The sequence below is a fragment of the Topomyia yanbarensis genome, chromosome 1 (assembly GCF_030247195.1).
Source record: "Topomyia yanbarensis strain Yona2022 chromosome 1, ASM3024719v1, whole genome shotgun sequence".
NCBI classification, from domain to species: domain Eukaryota; kingdom Metazoa; phylum Arthropoda; class Insecta; order Diptera; family Culicidae; genus Topomyia; species Topomyia yanbarensis.
In genome coordinates, this window is record NC_080670.1 from 86952968 (window position 1) to 86973520 (window position 20553).

Below are 20553 nucleotides of genomic sequence, written 5' to 3' on the forward strand. Positions count from 1 at the left end.
CATCAGTACAAATGAACCTCACAAAGTAAATACTTGCCATTGACTTATTGGCCTTTCTCTAAAAACAGGCTACAAAGGCATTAATTTTACGCAGTCAAATCATTCTGGAAGCGCTTCGGAATCTTGAATGGATGCAGTATGGCCCAGTCAAACCCATTCCGGGATCGATTAGGAATTCTGAATGGATTCATTATGAGTTCCAGCTCAAAGGCAACAACCGATTCCGACTCAATCGTTAGTTGCATTTGAGCGAGAATCCATAAGGGATTCCAAACCTGTTCCGGAGTAGGTTTGCTTTGAATGAAATGAAATTTTATTACATGCAGCGCATACGATTCCAATCACCGTCCCTTTATGTAGTACCTTTGGCCGTGCGCGTGGTTTATTCCAGATATGCGCTATAATGTAGTGCTTCAGAGTCTCGGCTTTTCCAAAAAGATTGAAGAAGGCGCACGAATACGCTGTGTCTTCCTGTTGGACCAGAGATTGTGAAGTACAGGAAACTGCCCTCTCGAACGGGTATTATTTATCTCTGGTGCGGTGACGTGTTTTCAGTTCTGCGATTGTCGTTTTAAAGCCACAAAGGGTGTTTTGATTGAGTCCTGGAATAGAGGAAGGCATCATAAAACGCACCGTGTGCATTCAACTTCATTTATTCACTAACCTTTGTGCGACATAATGATTATTTTCAAGCTGCACTTGCGCCCTTCGAATCCGGAAAATCTGAGCACTATACGAATTCACCGAAAACTGAATTCCCTGAATTAAAAATAGCGCATTTTTCCAGCATTGACGTACGTGGAAAAAGTTTTCTTCTTCGTAGCAACTTTTATTATTTATTTGTTTCAATTCAACAAGGACTGTTGATGTAATGCATCAGTCCTTTTGAATCAATTAGCTGCATGCTTTTGTTAGAATCACTGATTTGTTTGGAACAAACAATAATTTTGTCGATCTTCGAAAAGCACAGATAAAAAAACTTGTAAGATAGATTCAAAAGATATTTTGGTTGATCTACCCAAAAAAATAAGTTTGGTTTAATAAATTCCTTGGTTCACAATAAAGAATTTTTATCGATTAAAAATGAAGAAATAATTTATAGAATCAAACATGCACAATAGGGATCTTTAGGGGTGTGCGGGTTAAGGCATATTCTGATGCAGATTAGTACCGTGAGTTAATATCTCAGTCCTTTTTCAATTTTTTGGCCTGAAACTATTAAAAAAAACATTTTTTAGTTTGTTTCCTTTTAGGACAATAACACATCCAAACCCATGCGACTTGCACGACCCTATAGATTGCCTTATCAGATCTACCATAGTTTGCAGATGAAACTTGGGATGGCAGGTTGCTAGCGGATTGACAAAGTACCAGATCATGCTGTGTGGGGTGCTGTCCCAGTTAACAATGAGGCGAACAAGATATTTGCAGATACGTCATTTAGTAGGACAACTGTCAGTTTGCTGGTTGAGTTTAATTTGGTTTTTTTAAATTTAAAAATCATAAAAGAATAATTAAGGTTTAAGAATGATATGAGTGTACTCGTAAGGACACCCGCTATCAATACATATGAAAAACTGGCACAATTTTTCCAAATTAAAGATCCCTATTCTTTTGCGTGAATGATATGGACTTTATTCAGTGAAAAAATATTGCTAGAAAGAAAATACATTTATTTATTGAATTTAATAAAACCATTTCAGTAACAAACATCGTTCTCTTTTCTAAAAATATTTTATTGCAATGATTGTAAAATTATTCAAACTGGAAATGTTTATTGAGATTAAAAGTTAATTATTGTTTCAATGAAAAAAATGCTCATTCCATCAATTTTGCCGTTTGGAGCAATAAACATTGTATTATTGAATTGAATAAGACATTTTTTGTTCAAATATGCTAAAATTCTCTATGTAATAAAAATTCTAAGAAATGTTATGGGTTCGGAGCGGACAATGAATTCTAATAACTAATGTTTACCCAGAAGTTATTGTCTGAAGCACATACTAGAGATGGGCGAAACAGTTCACTTCGAAGAACCATTCCCGACTGAACAGTTCTGTAAAAAGAACTAGTTCAGATGAACCGTTCTTCCGTTCAGCTGATATTTTACTTGTATCTAGCGAATGTCTCTCAAAACATTCGATTCTTGGAGAGGAACCAAACAGATGCTGCCCAAACTATTATACCCCTGTATGCTTAACAAGTTCATCAAGGGTAGCGATTTCTTCATGATGTATAACTAGAGAAATAGAGAATGTGATGAGTCGTTCGCTTGTGAGTCGTTCTTCGCCGGTTTCATTCTGGGAGAGCACAGAGAGCGGTTTGTGGGACGGCAAGTCGGTTCATTTTCTTTCGTTCGCCTAAAAATCGATCCGAGAAATTCGCCAAACGGCTTTGGGTCAGGTTCAGTTCATTCACTTTGAAGAGAATTGAGAACTACCGTTCTTTTAAAAAGAACTTTCGTTCGCTCATTCTCTTCTAAGAACCAGTTCACTTGAACCGTTCGCGAACGAATGACCCATCTCTAGCACATACTACGGCCGCTCTGAATCAGGAGTGTAATGAAAAGGATCTCATGCTAGATATTACAAACAAATGTAACCACCGGTTACGACAGTTGTTAGTTGGCTTTGCCAAATTGATAAGTGTCGCTAGGTTTGCTCATTCCCTTTCCCAATCCCTAACTCCTACTCTGTGTAAAACATCAAAATGTGTGAGTGATGGCCTTCCAAGTCCAGGTTGTCATCTGAGACGGGTGGGTCACTCACGCAGAAGGGTTGCAGGCGCTCACCCAAGGTGTCTCATCACAACGGTGTGAGCATAACGTAGCGCAACATGCTATCCATCGCTGTCGCAGCCATTGGAAGGGCTGCCAAGGTTTTGACAATTTAAATGTCAGTTCGGATGATATTGCAAAAATTGAGGTTTTTCGGTATCATCCGAGCTGAGTTAGGCTCGGCGGTCGCCGAGATAGTTCTTTCGGTTCTCGACATTCGAGGAAGTCAGAAGTGCGCGCGGTTTTTGCTCATTATTCAATGTGATTTTTCTTGTACAGTTTAAGTGGTGTATTGTGTGAATAATGTTCTTTTTTTTGTTTTAGATATAGATAGATCAGATTAAAAGTAAAAGTAAACGGTTATAGTACGGTTAGTAAATAGTGATAGCGTATTGTCCTAGTATAAAACAAATTGTAAATTTTTGTATGTATTTTAACAGTGTCACAAAACGAAGAAAAAACGAAGAAATTGAAAAGCACGAATCACATACAAATTAAAATCAAGTTAAAAAGGTAAAATTGCTACATAAAACAGGTTAAAAGATGGTGCGGGATAGGGTTTCGAAACACCTTAGTATATGCTAATTTGCGCTGTGCAGGTCCACAGCGGGCCTTTTTTTCTCTGGCTTCGGACTACGTCCGAAGGGTTTCTTCGCAGGAAGCACGCCAAACAGAAATCCTCAAAGCGAACCGATTAGAGAACCGAGAGTCCTTGCTGAAGAACCCTAGATCCGACGCGCTGGGGAGATTCGCCGCCATTTTTGGCAACTCCGCCAGTGTGCTAACGCCGCCATTGTTATTGACGGTGTACAATTACGAGGTCGGCAGGTTTGTCGCCTTCAAAGTTCCGGACCGTTTTCCTGCCACCAGCGAACCCAGATCCACCAGAATTTGCCATGGCTGTAATAGTCAGCCGCACAACCACTGTAAACCTGCACCAGATAAAAAGATCCGCAAGTAGCTAAATCGTGACGTCACATAGCATTAAGTTTAGTTAGGGTATGGTAATAAATTGTATGTATAAATTAAAATTCTGTACCATCTGTATATTCTCGTATAACATTGTCCGTACAATAACACCACTACTTTGAATCGGTTTCCGGACTCGAAAGGAGTCGTCAGTCCTCGTCCTAGGATGTTTCCGCTGAAAGAGCATTCACGGTATCGCTTTTGAGCATATTAAAATATTGCTTTACCTTTTTAGTTGTCCACCTTGGTTGCAGCAGCGATTGATGGTCCGGTTTCCCCTGTTCCCGAAGTGAATGAGTTCCGTGGTGAGTACAACTAAAACCCTGAATGTATACCAGCAGTAGAGAGCATAATCCCCCTCCAACCACCCACTGAGCAAGTCGAGGGGCTACAAATTGGCGCCCAACATAACAACCCACAGTTAGATTTTTTTTTTCAAAATCCCTACGGAGGGAGTACAAAACAGAACGCTGTTTTATTAGTTTATTTTCGTCCTCTGAACGAAAGTATACAGTTTTTCGGAAAATGGATGTTGAATTTGATATTCTGTATAAAAGTTTGCTCGTTCATCACCTGGAAAGGGATGAAATCGCACACGAGCTCGCGATCCGCGGAATAGAATTTACGGAAGCTGAAACGCGAGCAGCCCTCGCGCGGCGTTTGAGGGAACAGATTAAAATAGAGAAGAACAGTGATATCCGCGATATTGATTTCAATCGGCTTGATACAACGGTCGATGAAGAGATCAAGCTTATAGATAGAAAGATTAAGGACATTAGAGATTATTTAAGAAATCCCAGAAGATACGAAGGGTCACGTGAAGCGTTAAAAACTAGGCTTGTACATTGCTTCGCGCGCGTTAAACGAGTGGCGGAAAATACGGATGAGGAGGAAGATTTAAACGATGTAGATTCGCTAGTGTCGTGCATTCGCGGTGCGTTTAATATGCATTTCTCTTTTTTCTCGGCAATAGGCCAGCAAGAAATTGCAACCCAATTAAATCAGTCGATGGCGAATATGTCCATCGGCCCCGCCGGTTCGAATATCGATAGGAAATCAACTGCGTCGTCTAGTCAAAACGACGATAACGATTTCGTAACCCCGGTAGAACATTTAAAACGAAACCTTAAATCATTAGACAATTTTTCGACTGGTTGGAATATTCCAATGAACAATTGGTTCCCATTGATGACGCAACCTGGTGCATACCCATGGATGTTTGGACCCCCACAAATGCAAACATGGCCTGCTCAGAAAGTGCTTCATTTTAGTGCAGCAGATAGTGCGTCCAACCAAGTAGACCCTGTGATTGACAAGAATAGGGAAATTTTCGTCGAAAGCAAAAATAAGAGTTCGTCACCCAAGTCGTCGCGAAAAAGTAAACCAGTTTCAGAGACATCGTCTGAAACCGAATCCGGTTGCTCGACGGATAGAACGCAATATAGCTCGCGGAGATCGAATCGAAATGTCAGGGTTAATAATAATCGTCGGGAGTATAGACCAGGACCGAGATCAGGGAAGTGTAGACCAGTGTCAGACTGGAGACTAAAATACGACGGGTCCGATGACGGTCAGTTGTTAATGAAATTTTTACGGGAAGTTGAGTTCTACGCGAAGTCGGAAAATATGTCCACCAGAGAATTGTTCCGTTCAGCAATTCATCTGTTTAGTGGACCGGCGAAATCGTGGTACATGACGGGTTTCGAGAATGATGATTTCTCATCTTGGGAAGAGCTTAAAGAAGAACTCAAGAGGGAATTTTTGAGTCCGGATCACGACCACACGAGCGAAATACGCGCGATCGCGAGAAAGCAGGGTCCACGCGAAAAATTTCAGGATTATTTTCTGGACATACAGAAAATTTTCAACTCGTTAACCAAGCCTATGACAGAACGCAAGAAGTTTGAAATCGTGTTTCGTAATATGCGCGCGGAATATAAAGGCCATGCGGTGTCGTCAGAAATCGACAACTTGGCTGATCTCAAGAAATTTGGCAGACGGTTAGATGCCACCTATTGGTATAAATACCAACCCCACGCGAACGAGAACAATCCCCGGGGGAAGCAGGTTAACGAAATCGAAACCGGCGCGAAACGGAAACAGAAAGCTAAGCCCGACAACGAACAGTACAAATCGCGAGTCTTTAATAACTCCAAATCGCGCGCGAACATTTCGGATGAGGAGATTAAACGTGTGCCGAACTCGCAACAGGGTAGTGAAAGGGATCGACCACAGGGACTGCAAATTGTGCTGGATAACTATCAAGTACCGAAAGACGGCGTTTGTTTCAACTGTCGTCTCAAAGGCCACCATGCTCGAGAGTGTGACAGACCGCGACACCAATATTGTCAACGATGTGGCTTTCATGATGTGGATACCGACACTTGTCCCTTCTGTAAAAAAAAACGCAGTCAAGACTGTCCCGGAGGTCAGGCCAGTCTGCCGCTCATAAAGCCCCTTTTACCGCAAGATTGCACCGAACAATTGCAAAACCTTGGTCTCGACCAAGTTTGTTCCTCCGAGTACGTGCATTCTTACAATTACGAGATTAATGAGTCGATTATACACCCCGAAAATGACGAGAGACCGTTTGTTAAAATATCCGTCCTAGGAATACCTATGGTAGGCCTACTGGACAGCGGCGCTCATTTAAGTATCCTGGGTGTCGGTTCCAAAAAAATTATTAAAAAGTGTAATTTGAAATTACTCCCTTCAGATGTAAGCCTTAAAACTGCAAATGGGGAGCAGCTGAAAGTTAGTGGAGTGGTGTGCCTTCCTGTTACTTTTAATAATGCAACGAAAATTGTAGAAGCCCTAGTAGTTCCCTCCCTAAAGAGACGAATTCTCCTTGGGATGAATTTTTGGAAATCGTTCGATATTCGACCAACCATAGGTCAAGCAAAGGTGGAAGAATTAGAACGTGACGATGAATCAAAATCATGCGCGAACGAGTCCGGTACAGATACGGACAACGATGAATTAGAATTAACGGAGGATCAGAAACATAGATTAGAATATGTAAAAACGTTATTCAAAGTAGCAGGAGAAGGTACCCTTGACACTACACACTTAATTAACCATCGAATCGAGCTAACAGAAGAAGCGAAAAAACTTCCGCCCGCTCGAATTAACCCGTTCCCAACTTCGCCGAAGAAGCAGGAACAAATCAATGAAGAATTGAACAAGATGCTTCAAAGCAAAGTGATTGAAAAGTCTTACAGTGATTGGGCCTTACGCCTCGTCCCGGTAGACAAAACAGATGGCTCTATACGTTTATGCCTTGACGCGCGTAAACTCAACGACCGCACTGTCAGGGATTGCTATCCTCTCCCACATGCGGACCGTATCTTAAGCAGACTCGGGGCGGCGGAATATATTACAACCATAGACCTCTCTAAAGCCTTTCTACAAGTTCCGTTACACCCTCGTTCGCGAAAATATACGGCATTCTCCGTGTTGGGGCGAGGATTGTTCCAGTTCACCCGAATGCCTTTCGGTCTAGTCAATAGCCCGGCAACGCTGTCGAGACTGATGGATCGAGTCTTAGGTGGAGGTGAACTGGAACCAAACGTATTTGTATACCTGGACGACATAATTGTGGTTTCAAATACGTTTGAGCAACACCTGGCCCTGCTAGAAGAGGTTGCGAAGCGTTTAAACGCGGCCAATCTCTCAATTAATTTAAGCAAATCTCGTTTTTGTGTGGCAGAAGTTCCATACCTGGGATACATCTTGGGTCAAGGAGGCCTAAGGCCCAACCCTGACCGAGTATCCGCCATTGTCAACTACGAAAGACCTACCTCGTTAAGGGCTCTAAGGAGATTCTTAGGAATGTGTAACTATTATAGACGGTTCATAGCCGACTATAGTGAGGTTACACAACCCCTAACAGAGCTCCTTAGAAATAAGCCCAAAGCCGTAATCTGGAATGATAAAGCAGAATTATCATTTGCAAACATCAAGGGACTCTTAATTAGTGCCCCAATCCTTACAAATCCAAACTTCAACTTACCTTTCGCGATCCACTGCGACGCAAGCGATACGGCGATTGCCGGTGTCCTTACACAAACGCATGATGAAACAGAAAAGCCTATAGCCTTTTTCTCGCAGAAGCTAAGTACAATCCAACAAAGATACTTCGCCACAGAAAAGGAAGGATTGGCGGTAATAAGATCCATCGAAAAATTTAGATGTTACATCGAAGGTGCTAAATTCACCGTTTACACCGACGCGTCAGCATTAACATACATTATGCGAAGCAGTTGGCGTACGTCATCTCGCTTATGTCGCTGGAGTATGGACCTGCAGCGCCATGATATGACCATTCTGCACAGGAAAGGGTCCGAGAATTACGTTCCGGATGCTTTGTCCAGGTCCGTTGAAGAAGTTATGTCCACTGATGAAACCGGATGGTATCCGGAAATGGTTCAAAAGGTACAAGAAAACCCTGAAAAATATAAAGATTTTAAACTTGAGCGGGGAATCTTAAAAAAATTTGTTTCCGTTCAGGGAGATTCGTTAGATTACCGTTTTTCTTGGAAGACTTGTGTACCAGCTTCTGCGAGAGAAAGGATCCTCGTCGAAGAGCATGACGACAGAATGCATCTAGGGACGGAGAAGACTTTAGCTTTTGTTAGGAAGAAGTACTTCTGGCCCAAAATGGCCGAAGATGTCCAGAAATACATTCGACACTGCTCACTATGCAAACAAAATAAGCCCGCGAATCGTTCACAAATCCCTGAACCCGGTAAACAACGCCTAACAACGAAACCCTTCCAAATCATCGCACTAGATTTCATCCAGTCCCTTCCCCGTAGTAAAAACGGCAACGCACATCTACTAGTCGTGATGGACTTGTTTTCGAAATGGTCGATCTTAGTTCCAATGAAACGAATCTCCGCGCCCCAAGTAACCAAGGTTCTCGAAGAATGTTGGTTCCGTAAGTACTCGGTTCCGGAATATTTAATATCCGATAACGCGACCACCTTTTTGTCCACCGAATTTAAAACTCTACTATCCAAATACGGTATTCAACACTGGGCCAATTCGAGGCACCACAGTCAATCGAACCCGGTGGAACGGCTGAATCGAACAATAAACGCGTCTCCGATCCTACGTCAAAGAAAATCAGAAGATTTGGGACACCCGGGTGTCCGAGATTGAGTTTTGCCTCAATAATACACCCCATACCGCGACAGGTTATTCTCCCTATCGGATTCTTTTCGGACATGATATAGTTGAAAGAGCAGGAGAGCACAATATGGATAGGGACGAAAGGGATATATCTGAGGAGGAAAGAATGGAACTGAGAGGAGAGGTGAACAGGAAAATTTACTCCATAGTATACAAAAATTTAAGAAAAGCCCATGACAAACATGTCATGGACTACAATTTGCGGTCGAAGACGGCTGCTCCTGTTTACTCTGTAGGGCAGAGAGTGTACAGGAGGAACTTTAAACAGTCATCAGCAGCTGATGCCTACAACGCCAAACTGGATGCGCTGTACATCCCGTGCGTAGTCCTTGCACGAATTGGCACCAGCTCGTATGAGCTTGCCAATGAAGCAGGTAAATCGATTGGGGTTTTTTCCGTGGCTGATTTGAAACCCGAAGCCTGAAATGGAAAAAAAACCGAATAAGACTTCCAGCAAATTATTTTCAATCAATTTGGGGGCACCATTGAGCGGTCCGGACCTCAATGAGTAGCAACTGTAAATTGCGATCTGAAATGAGATTTATATAGTCAATAATAGATGTCGATTAGCTTGTTTATATTGTCTACTTACGTGAAAAAAATCTTCAAGGGAAATTGTCTCCTTGCCGTGAAACCTTCCTCCAGCAAATTTCCAACGAAACCGACGAATGTCATCAAAAACGACCAGAGCTCACTAGAAATTTTGCCGATTTTGGTGCACCGCGAAAGCTTCACGGCAACGACGCGTTTTTCGTGCACAACCTACCTGTAAAATAGTAAAATAACACTTCAAAAATATAATTAAATGAGATAAAACACTTTTCACTCACGCACGCGTACCGGTATAGTAAACAACAATCGTGATCGACGGCTGACAGTTTTCAACACACACATGTGTTGGTGTAATGAGTTCTTTCTCCACTTCGTTGAGTGAAGTGGATGTATAGAACACTTTTTAATAAGGGCCTATGAAGGCGTACCTGGGAATAATTTTCCAATCGGCAAAATTATTTTTCGTCAGGGAACGTTAAGATGTGGAATAATAACAATTGTTTGTTTAATTTAAACCAATACTTCGTTAATTGGGAGGGGGACGATGGGGTATTGTAACCACCGGTTACGACAGTTGTTAGTTGGCTTTGCCAAATTGATAAGTGTCGCTAGGTTTGCTCATTCCCTTTCCCAATCCCTAACTCCTACTCTGTGTAAAACATCAAAATGTGTGAGTGATGGCCTTCCAAGTCCAGGTTGTCATCTGAGACGGGTGGGTCACTCACGCAGAAGGGTTGCAGGCGCTCACCCAAGGTGTCTCATCACAACGGTGTGAGCATAACGTAGCGCAACATGCTATCCATCGCTGTCGCAGCCATTGGAAGGGCTGCCAAGGTTTTGACAATTTAAATGTCAGTTCGGATGATATTGCAAAAATTGAGGTTTTTCGGTATCATCCGAGCTGAGTTAGGCTCGGCGGTCGCCGAGATAGTTCTTTCGGTTCTCGACATTCGAGGAAGTCAGAAGTGCGCGCGGTTTTTGCTCATTATTCAATGTGATTTTTCTTGTACAGTTTAAGTGGTGTATTGTGTGAATAATGTTCTTTTTTTTGTTTTAGATATAGATAGATCAGATTAAAAGTAAAAGTAAACGGTTATAGTACGGTTAGTAAATAGTGATAGCGTATTGTCCTAGTATAAAACAAATTGTAAATTTTTGTATGTATTTTAACAGTGTCACAAAACGAAGAAAAAACGAAGAAATTGAAAAGCACGAATCACATACAAATTAAAATCAAGTTAAAAAGGTAAAATTGCTACATAAAACAGGTTAAAAGATGGTGCGGGATAGGGTTTCGAAACACCTTAGTATATGCTAATTTGCGCTGTGCAGGTCCACAGCGGGCCTTTTTTCTCTGGCTTCGGACTACGTCCGAAGGGTTTCTTCGCAGGAAGCACGCCAAACAGAAATCCTCAAAGCGATCCGCAAGTAGCTAAATCGTGACGTCACATAGCATTAAGTTTAGTTAGGGTATGGTAATAAATTGTATGTATAAATTAAAATTCTGTACCATCTGTATATTCTCGTATAACATTGTCCGTACAATAACACCACTACTTTGAATCGGTTTCCGGACTCGAAAGGAGTCGTCAGTCCTCGTCCTAGGATGTTTCCGCTGAAAGAGCATTCACGGTATCGCTTTTGAGCATATTAAAATATTGCTTTACCTTTTTAGTTGTCCACCTTGGTTGCAGCAGCGATTGATGGTCCGGTTTCCCCTGTTCCCGAAGTGAATGAGTTCCGTGGTGAGTACAACTAAAACCCTGAATGTATACCAGCAGTAGAGAGCATAATCCCCCTCCAACCACCCACTGAGCAAGTCGAGGGGCTACACAAACTTGCGGAGAAGGAACCTTTACGACCATTCAACGATTGTTTTGCGGAAACAGTTTATTCGAACGATCAGTTTCGAATACGCTTTCGTTTTTATGTATTTCGAAGCCTTTGAAGAGGAGCTAATACTATATTGAAAAGCCAGAGAAAGTTGGGTTTTACCAAATTATACGGAAGCCATCTGACGTACGTCCTTCAGACGCTGCAGTCAAATATATTCGGATGGGAGAAAAATTGCGCGTTAATGTATGTGAGAATACTGCCATACCCCAGGTAATAGACGTTTACACTGATTTTTACATAAATTTTGTAGCCCAAATGTCCATCAGCTATGGTCATATTGTAGACAGCATAGCCGGGTAAACATATCTGGGTTTTAAGTATATTCAAAGGCTATTTTGAATCGCAGAATAGTGGGCTTATTCGTGAATACTTGGTACGCTGGACTGTAACCATTCGAAATGAAAACATTACTGTACAACTTGGGCAGAACAGTATACAGTAAAACAAAAATAATTAAGTGATAGTATTTTATGTGTGGCTTCAATAATAATATTAACTTGCGTAAAATGCGTTGTTTTCCTAGGTTGAAACACGGAGCACGTTGTTATAGTAATCATATCTCATCTAACTAACCTAGAACTAGAATCAGGAATCAGTAGCGACTGGTTCAAATAGCACGTTCCCCATGTTGATCGGAGATTTGTGCTTAAAAGACAATTATCAAAATTCACGTTGAGAGGAAGTTCCAAACCAATATTCACCAAACACATCTAGTGCTCGTGAACAAAAGGAGTGGGGGAATTATGGTTAAAACCGACACCTTAAGCTTAACACTTTTTCTAAGTTGTCACAAAACCAATACAATTATAATTTTTATGCAGAATTCTTCTTCAGAAAATTCTTAACAAGACTTAATTTTTTCGGCGCTTCAAAAAATTAATTTCATTAAAAAATATTGGTTGTAAAACTTGGAAAACAAAGTGACTTTTTGTAAGCACTGCGGGTAAAACCGACACATCATAGGGGTAAGATCGACACCCCCTTTAATTTATTTTCTCTCCACTTTATTAAAATCTTTATCTTTATTAAAAATGAGATATATGCGTGATTAATAAAGTGTGAGTATGTATGATGCAAATATGTGCTTTTTATTGTTTCATCATGTAGTGAGGGGAAGAAAGTTCGAAAGCGTAGTACTATAAATAAGAGTATTTTATGCTATAGGATTATTTATTGATATGAGTATTTCCAAATAATCCTTGCGCACATCATTGCAACCTCCAGTGTCATTTTATTTCGTAAGAGAAGATTTTCGAGCGTTCTACGTTCTGCTAATTGGATTCATTCACTTATAAGTGACACATTGGGGTATACATAATATAATTGTCTCATTGTGATGAAATTCGTCTATGACAAACCAAGAGAACACTAGAAATTCGGTTTGATGACCTTTTTGCAGAAATAGCAAAAGCTTCGTTAGAATCAGATAAGCAAAAATTCCAATTTTTGATTTTTAAAGAGACTTACAAGAAATAAACACAATAAAAGTATTTCTGTGTATTTCTGCTAATACTATAGTGTTCTAATAGGCTAATTGAAGTGTCACAAAGATCCCCAGTATTTTGAAATGAATCGCAAGTATGCACAACCATCTTAACAGCGTGTCGGTTTTACCCTAACTATAGGGTGTCGGTTTTACCCCAACAGCGCACATTTTTTTATAAAAGCAATTAAAAATATTGAATTTTTCAAACTCGTCTTCAATGCACCTAGTTGATCATAGGACAGGCCGATAATAATAGGTACTGAAAAATGGGGTGATTTGAAAAGCTTTCGTTCGGTTAAAACCTTAAAATCTACCAACGAAATTTTACATCCAGACGAGTATGAACACTGCTGTCGAATGTTTTGTTAATTTTTATGACATTCGGCGCACTAACGTAAATCCAATTTTTCTTCAAATGCTCTAAATAAACGTACTAATAATATTGTATCATTATGAAATGAATAAAAATTTGATTTCTAGGAAAAGTTGTGGGGTGTCGGTTTTACCCACAGTGTCGGTTTTTCCCACAATTCCCCTATCGTAAACTCTTTCGTGACTGCTGTGAATTGCGCTGAACCAACAATAGTTTCTCCGGAATTCCCCCTCAATGTGGATTTTGACCCATACCAAAAGTAATTTTACTTTTGCTATTAATAAATGATATCCAATTCAGATTGTATGTGTAATACATATAACTATCATTTTTAAGCAACAATTAGTGTCTGTGGTATTATAGAGTCCCGTACAAAGGAATGCGCAACGCTGCCTAAAATGATGCCATCTTCTTTGTTTATGGCACCCATAATTTTTGCTGTAATTTTGAGTGACTTCATCCGAGTTACACAATAAATTAATATGGAGTGAATTGAAAACCCACTGTTTCGTGGCTTATAGCACTTTATTCTTGATACTATTCCATGTAATTTATTTTACATTGTTACAAAAAAGCATAATAAACTGAATACAGTGTCTTGTTTCGACGATTGAAATATTTCGCCATGATATTAACTAACTAATACATTTCTTGCATGTTCTCTGAAAGAAGAATATTTGTTTACTTTGCACGATAGGTAGCCATCTGACTGTTCGATAGGTAGATTTGGGTTCACTCTGTGTGAGCCTTTATAACATAAACAAGGCCTTTGGCAACAAGTAGCCGCTAGCCGGCGCTACTATCGGCCAATAGGCTTCCAGTAATCGATATACGAACTTTGCGTGCACCTATGGATAAAGTAAAGTTCAATCGGAAATTCTGGTTGGTTCTAATTCGTAATTCGTATTCCGGCCGATTTCCCGAAAAAGCTTAACTGTGTAGTATTCCGGCGCCAATAACACAACTAATGCTAATTACAATCGGTTGTATCGCTGGAGCTGAAATACTAACTACATCTATTTCAAGAAATAAACATTAAGTGCGTACCCTGGAGCAAATTGGTACACACGAATTTGTGGCAAGTTAATACAGATATATATTAACTGAATTCAACATTTTGTCGTCGATACGGTAATTCCAAAGATGGAATTAAATAATGAGTTATTGCTCAAAAATTATAAATTTGATTCCAATTTATCAGTATGGCAAATGACATAACACGGAATCTTGCTTTCAAACAACGGTCCTGCGGGGTAGTGCCAAATTTCGCTGCTTACCAAATTGGTCATCAAATCCTCATCCATGTATCCACAGTTTGCATAAAATTGTCGGAGTAAGTCAAAAACTATTGCAACGAAGTAACAAAAATGGCTATCCTATAATTATAGGACATTTCCACATTGTTCGACGCGGAATACTTCTAGTAAATTTATAATAAACGTCTTGAAACAAGCAATTTCATTGTCCAACAATAAATTATAAAGTTAATTAACATTTCGTGTTACTGTTTCTAAGAACAATATTAGAAATGTTAAAATGTATTGAAAATATCATTTTTATAAGTTAAGTACAACCACCCAACCCCGTCTACTCCCGCCCTCCCCTTATTTACAGACTAAGTGAATTGAATTCCAAGTGCATTCACGTTCATGCATTTCACTATACTGCCTATGATCGCAAGTCAGTCCCATGAACAGGAGCGGATCCAGAAAAAAATTCGGAGGGGGTCCGAAATTTTAATTTTCAAATGTTCATTGTACAATACGTAATATGTAATACCCTCATTTAACTAAAATCAGTTTTGGTGGACGAATCTGGTTTGGAATGATTTGGAATTAAAAACAAATTTAAAATAGAAACTTTTTTTAAATTTCTTAAGAAGTTAAAAAATTTCGGAGGGGGTCCGGACCCCCAGTACCCTCCCCCTGGATCCGCTACTGCCCATGAAGATAGGAAATCCCATAGAAAACGGGGCAAATAAGCGATCTTGGGTAGTATACAGTCGTGATTCGCTGGTTGGGCCACAGCGTTGTCCAACTAACGAATTTGATTCGCTAGTTGGACCAACTGACAAATGTCAAAAACTCTCCAAAGAAGATGTTGGCAGTGTAAATGCATCTGTTCTTATCTCTAAATATTGTCAGATTGATTGTCAAAGTAAATTTGGCACGAGATTTTGACGTTCAGATGCTTTTTAGTTGGACAATGGTCCAACTAGCGGAGGTCCAACTAAAAAGCGGTCCAGTTAAAAAGTGTCCAACCAGCGAATCACGACTGTACACCACAACACAATATTATCCCTCGAAAATATGATGAACCACCGGATGAAATGAGATGGTGATGTAACAGGTGTGCTCTGTGTCCTGCCATGCGCACCTATTAGCAATTAAATCCAGCGTTTTTGAACTAAGCGCTGCAGAGTGTGTGATAAACCGTTATCGTTGTGATCTTCTTTTTACTACTGGTCCTGAATTAAAAACTTGGCGCGAGAAAAATACACGCATTTTCTTTCTTCTCGAATCTTAGTTTCCACAGTCCCCACAATCATCACCATTTGTTCGCAGCGATTTTCGATTTTCGTTGGACACTATCATATACAAATTTTCGGGTTTTTACAAGCTTCAAAGCCAATGAAATTCCGCTTCTTGCTAGCATCCCATCAATCGGATCCTGGGACACATCATGCCCAGCTTGACATAATGCTACATCTTCCAGTTCAATCCAAGCTGCTTAGATGCACTAATTTTTACTTCCACGCAGAAAACATACAGCATAATCAAAACTGTGGGTAATTGAATACAAACAAATACTGTTCATTGTATCAAACGACAAAATAATTGGTGTGAATCGAGGTTTGAAAGTATATTTTCATTAAAGTTACAATAAACTTTTAATTTCAATAATTATTTTAATTTCTGTATACTTTAAAAAAATGTTATTGAATTCAATCAAATAATTTATTGTCTCACAACCGATAGTTTTATTTATTGAGCTCAATCCATTTTATTTAAAATAAAAATCTTTCACGAGTCGAATCAAAGTTCACGCAGAACACTTCTGCATAACATTTATCACGAGATCCTATTTTTTACATTTTCCTTTGTTTTGCCTCCTTTCTGCGAATAGCAACGTTGGCGTCGGTTGGAAGAAGTTACCAAATATAGACACTCGCTGTAAACCGAAACGATAAGTTTCCATTTTCCAACCTGTTTACCAACCGCCGGTGCGGTGTCGTGTTATGATGACGGTTAGTAAATTGCTTATACCCACGCCCGGTGCTGATAGTCTAGAGGGTAGTTGTCTTGTTCAAAGGCCTTAGTATAAAGGCACGCAAAGAGTGTGCAGAAAGTGAAGCCGAAAAAAGTATCGATCGAGCAAAATTAAAATCCAACTTTGCTGCAGAGGTATCAGAGATGGATTCCAATTGTGCTCGATAGGTAGACTTTTTTAACTTCACTCTTTGCGCTACTGCTCTCTATAGACTGTGGTCTTGTCTTGTCTTAGCTTCAACACCCCGGTCAAACCATTCGGAATTTGATTCGGAATCCTGAATGGAGTCATTATGGATTCCAAATCAAATGCAACAACCGATTCTGAGTCGGAATCGGTTGTTGCATCACATTTGGAATCCATAATGACTCCATTCAGAAATCCGAACCGGTTCCGGAATGAGTTTAACTGGGACGGTTTACCATACAGACACTTTATATAACAGACTAGCGGAGAGAAAAACAGTAAAACTAGCAACCATTAATGTAAACTGGCATCGCGGAAGCTCCCATAAGCTTTTGCATAGGTTCCTCTTGCACTTCCCCTCTTAAAACTCACATGCTCGTTTGGCTGCACTTTTTGACAGTCCGTTTGGCTGCAATTTTTGACACTTCGCTAGTCTCTATATAAAGTGTCTGTAGTTTATCAGGGTTTACCTAATTTTACCTTATTCCACGATACCCCAGTTAAATTCATTCCGGAACAGGTTCGGATTTCTGAATGGAGTCAGCATGGTTTCCAACTTAAATGCAACTACCGATTCCGACTCAATCGGTTTCGTAATCGGTTGTTGCATTTGAGCTGAAATCCATACTTGTTCCATTCAGAATTCCGAATCAAATTCCGAATGGTTTGTCCCAAAGGCCTTAGTATAATTACAGGGTGGCGATTCCTGGAAAAAACCTGGAAAATCAGGGAATTCTATTTGACCTGGAAAAACCTGGAATTTTCAGGGAATTTGTATTCAAATCAGGGAGAAATTTCGACCTAGTGTTAATATTTTTTTTAAATACGACTGGAAAATATTGGCTCCAATATTAGGTTGAACGCACTTACTCCCCTCAACACATTTTATACAAGGGAGAATAACAATAATCGATCCATCTCATAATTACAACTTTTCACAACAACGGTTATATGGGTCATCCCCCGTCAGATTTACAACAAAAATTTGAATTCCTTCCAATTTTTTTTCTTGCATTCTTTAGCTAAAAATAATTAACACGTATTTTTTGTTTTGGCTGAATATGATACTTTTTTCAAGTTATTAGATTTGTAAATTTGAAGATTATAAAATCGAACATTTTTCAATCACTGATAACTGCATGGAAAAAATATTATTTACAAAAAGTAGTTTTTGCATGAGCTTTCCGAAAAAAATTTTTTTTTGTTATATAGCTATATAGTTATGAAATCTGCAATTACTATAAACAAATTAATTTTTTTTAAAGTTGGGCCAATTTTAAATATTAAGAATCATGTTTAATCTTTTTTTTGTGAAAAAATATGGAGTGGATATCAAAATACAATGCGAGATATTACAGTTATAAACTGAAAACAAGCCAATTTGACACTAAACGACCAGTGACAGACCTGTTATAATTGTATTATCTCGTGAAGTACTTGGAGATCCATTCTGTAATTTTTACCTAATCTTCGCAATATAATTAAAAATGATTTCAAAAAATAATAAAATGTTTTTGGTTTAACTTAAAAAAAATTTGCTTCTAGTATTTGCAGAATACATAAGTTGCATAGCAAAAACAAATATGCATTGCAAAAACAATTTCGGTGAGCTCATGCGAAAAGGAAACTTAATAAATTATTTAATATTTTTTCTACAAACTGAATAGTTTCTGAGTAGAAGATTCATTGATTCCAGCGGATACTGAGTAGGTGTAATTGCCTACGGGTCCACTACCCCCCTTTTGGTCTTTCATACAGTGGTATGCTGAATGCAGAATTGTAACGAAATTTGAGCGTACTGTTAACCCTTTCATGCCCAACTTTTTTCTAGTGCATGTAGGGTTTCAAAACTATTTTTTCTTTAAAACGGTGGGGTCAAGAAACTCCAAAAACTATTTTTCATAGGTGCTTTCCTTGCAGTGCTAGAAGTTGCTCAATTTTAACCTTCTAATGCTCACTGCAATTCTCCAACATACATACATACAAATTGAATAGTTTCTGAGTTATCAGTGATTGAAAATGTTCAATTCAATAAAATTCAAAATTTTACAAACTCATAAATTGAAAAAAATAATCATATTCAACAAAAAAAAACGTTTTTAATCCACCTAACAGTGTGATGAGACATTTCTTATAACTCTTATCACTCTCTTCGGATATTTATATCGTTTGAGAACATTTAGAACTTGATGCTTCGCGATGTTTTTGATAACACATACTACATGGGATAGTGGCAGGACTCAGAGAATCGCTCAAAACAGCATAGGACAACATCAGTGCTAGAAATCTCAAACCAAATCAATGGGAAAGCAAAAAAATCGACTTTTTTCTAAAGGTGACTTCCCAGTAGTATCCTTGATTTGAATTATTATCGCTAATCCTAATGCCAAAGAACAAATAAAAACCTCTCGAAAACGAACCGTTTGGGAAAATCATCATCATTACTGGAATTTTCATTTTCACGAATCTTTTCGATAACCTTCCGTCACTTGCGTTAATGCACTGGGTGCACAGTGCTCTGAAAATCTAGCGAAATCGTCTTAGGGCACCAGCGGGTCTAATTCAGAGCTATCTGCGCGGCGAGTTAAATCTGCAAAGAATACTAAAAATTAATTTCTGTTCCATAATTTTCAGTTCAGCAATTCGAGAAATCGTGCTCACCGCAAGCTATGAAAAATAGACTACGTTGTTAAGTGATGATCACTATTTATTAAAAAATCACGGTTAAATAAAAAATAAAACTATTAAAAAATTTCAAATAGTTTATAATTTTCACAAACTTATTAGGAAAAATTGTTTAATATGCTTTCGTAATATTGTGTAGGAAAAAAACTGAAAATTTCAGTATTTTCTCTATCTGCAACATATAAACCCTTAAGTATACCAATTAATTGGTATACGAATTGGAATAGGTTCGCCAAATTTTGGAAGAAGTCTATAAAATAACCCCTTGAAAACTACCTAAAAATTGTTGTAGTTCGATGCAATAAAAAAATCTCCAAAAAAGAAATGTACCTATTAATGTGAAACACAGCGAATAATACATACAATAAAGACCCATTTTTATCAGTCTCATGGTGTATTTTAGGCTGACAAAATGGTGACATTGATTAAATCGGGCATTTTTTTTTCTTTATAATAAACTGAAGCTGTTAAAATATTCTTCTCGTCCCTTGATGTAGTCTGATAACTATTTCTGATTATGATGAACTTTTCATTTTCGCATATTTCGCATATCTTCATGATAAGGAAAACATGCTCAAGAAAGGATTTACTCGAATTCAGTCTTGTTCGTCTGCTAGAGCCCATCAAACATATGTTCATATTTGGCTAATAAAATCGGGGTTTCAATGTGTTAGATATTCAGCATTCGAAGAAGTTTCTTTTGAACGAGTGTAGAACGACTTTGTTTCTACTTACTTGAAATCAGCGGCGTAGCCAGAAATTCGGTTTGGTGAAAATCGATCATACTGTCCAAACGGAATAATTCCGAAACCGTAATTTTTGAAGTTTTAAAATTATGCAGAATTAATTTTTCAGAAAATAGTAACAGAGTTCGTGTCTTTAGCGAATTTGTTGAGACTTTATTGTAGTCATGAATATTAACCTGAGAAAATTCACCATAAATACTTCTTGGACGATATACCGTCAACGTTGTTTAACGTTTGTAAAACTCATCGAAGATACTAACCCTCCGAAATTGGCGGTTTCAAAATGATGCTATCTTGACCATAAATTACTGTTTTTGAACATTTAACCTATACATATAATTGGTCATACAACAAAAATCAAATGCTCATCAAAATCGATCAGGACCAGCTAGAATCGAATGGAAATCGTCATTTTTCATAA

At 38.9% G+C, this 20553-nt stretch overlaps 1 protein-coding gene across 4 annotated transcripts in view; it reads left to right on the forward strand.

The window, feature by feature from the left end:
• The window catches only part of LOC131694152 (deoxynucleoside kinase), a 143814-nt gene that overhangs the window by 25507 nt on the left and 97754 nt on the right, over positions 1-20553 (forward strand). Inside the window, exon 2 of one of the 4 annotated variants that reach the window (XM_058982611.1) lies at positions 3981-4050. The exons of 2 other annotated variants lie outside the window; for them this stretch is intronic. In XM_058982611.1, the coding sequence (XP_058838594.1) occupies positions 3981-4050 (70 nt within the window). Of the gene's footprint in view, positions 1-3980; positions 4051-10568; positions 11236-20553 lie in introns of those variants that run through there. One more of the 4 variants, XM_058982638.1, reaches the window with a different exon arrangement.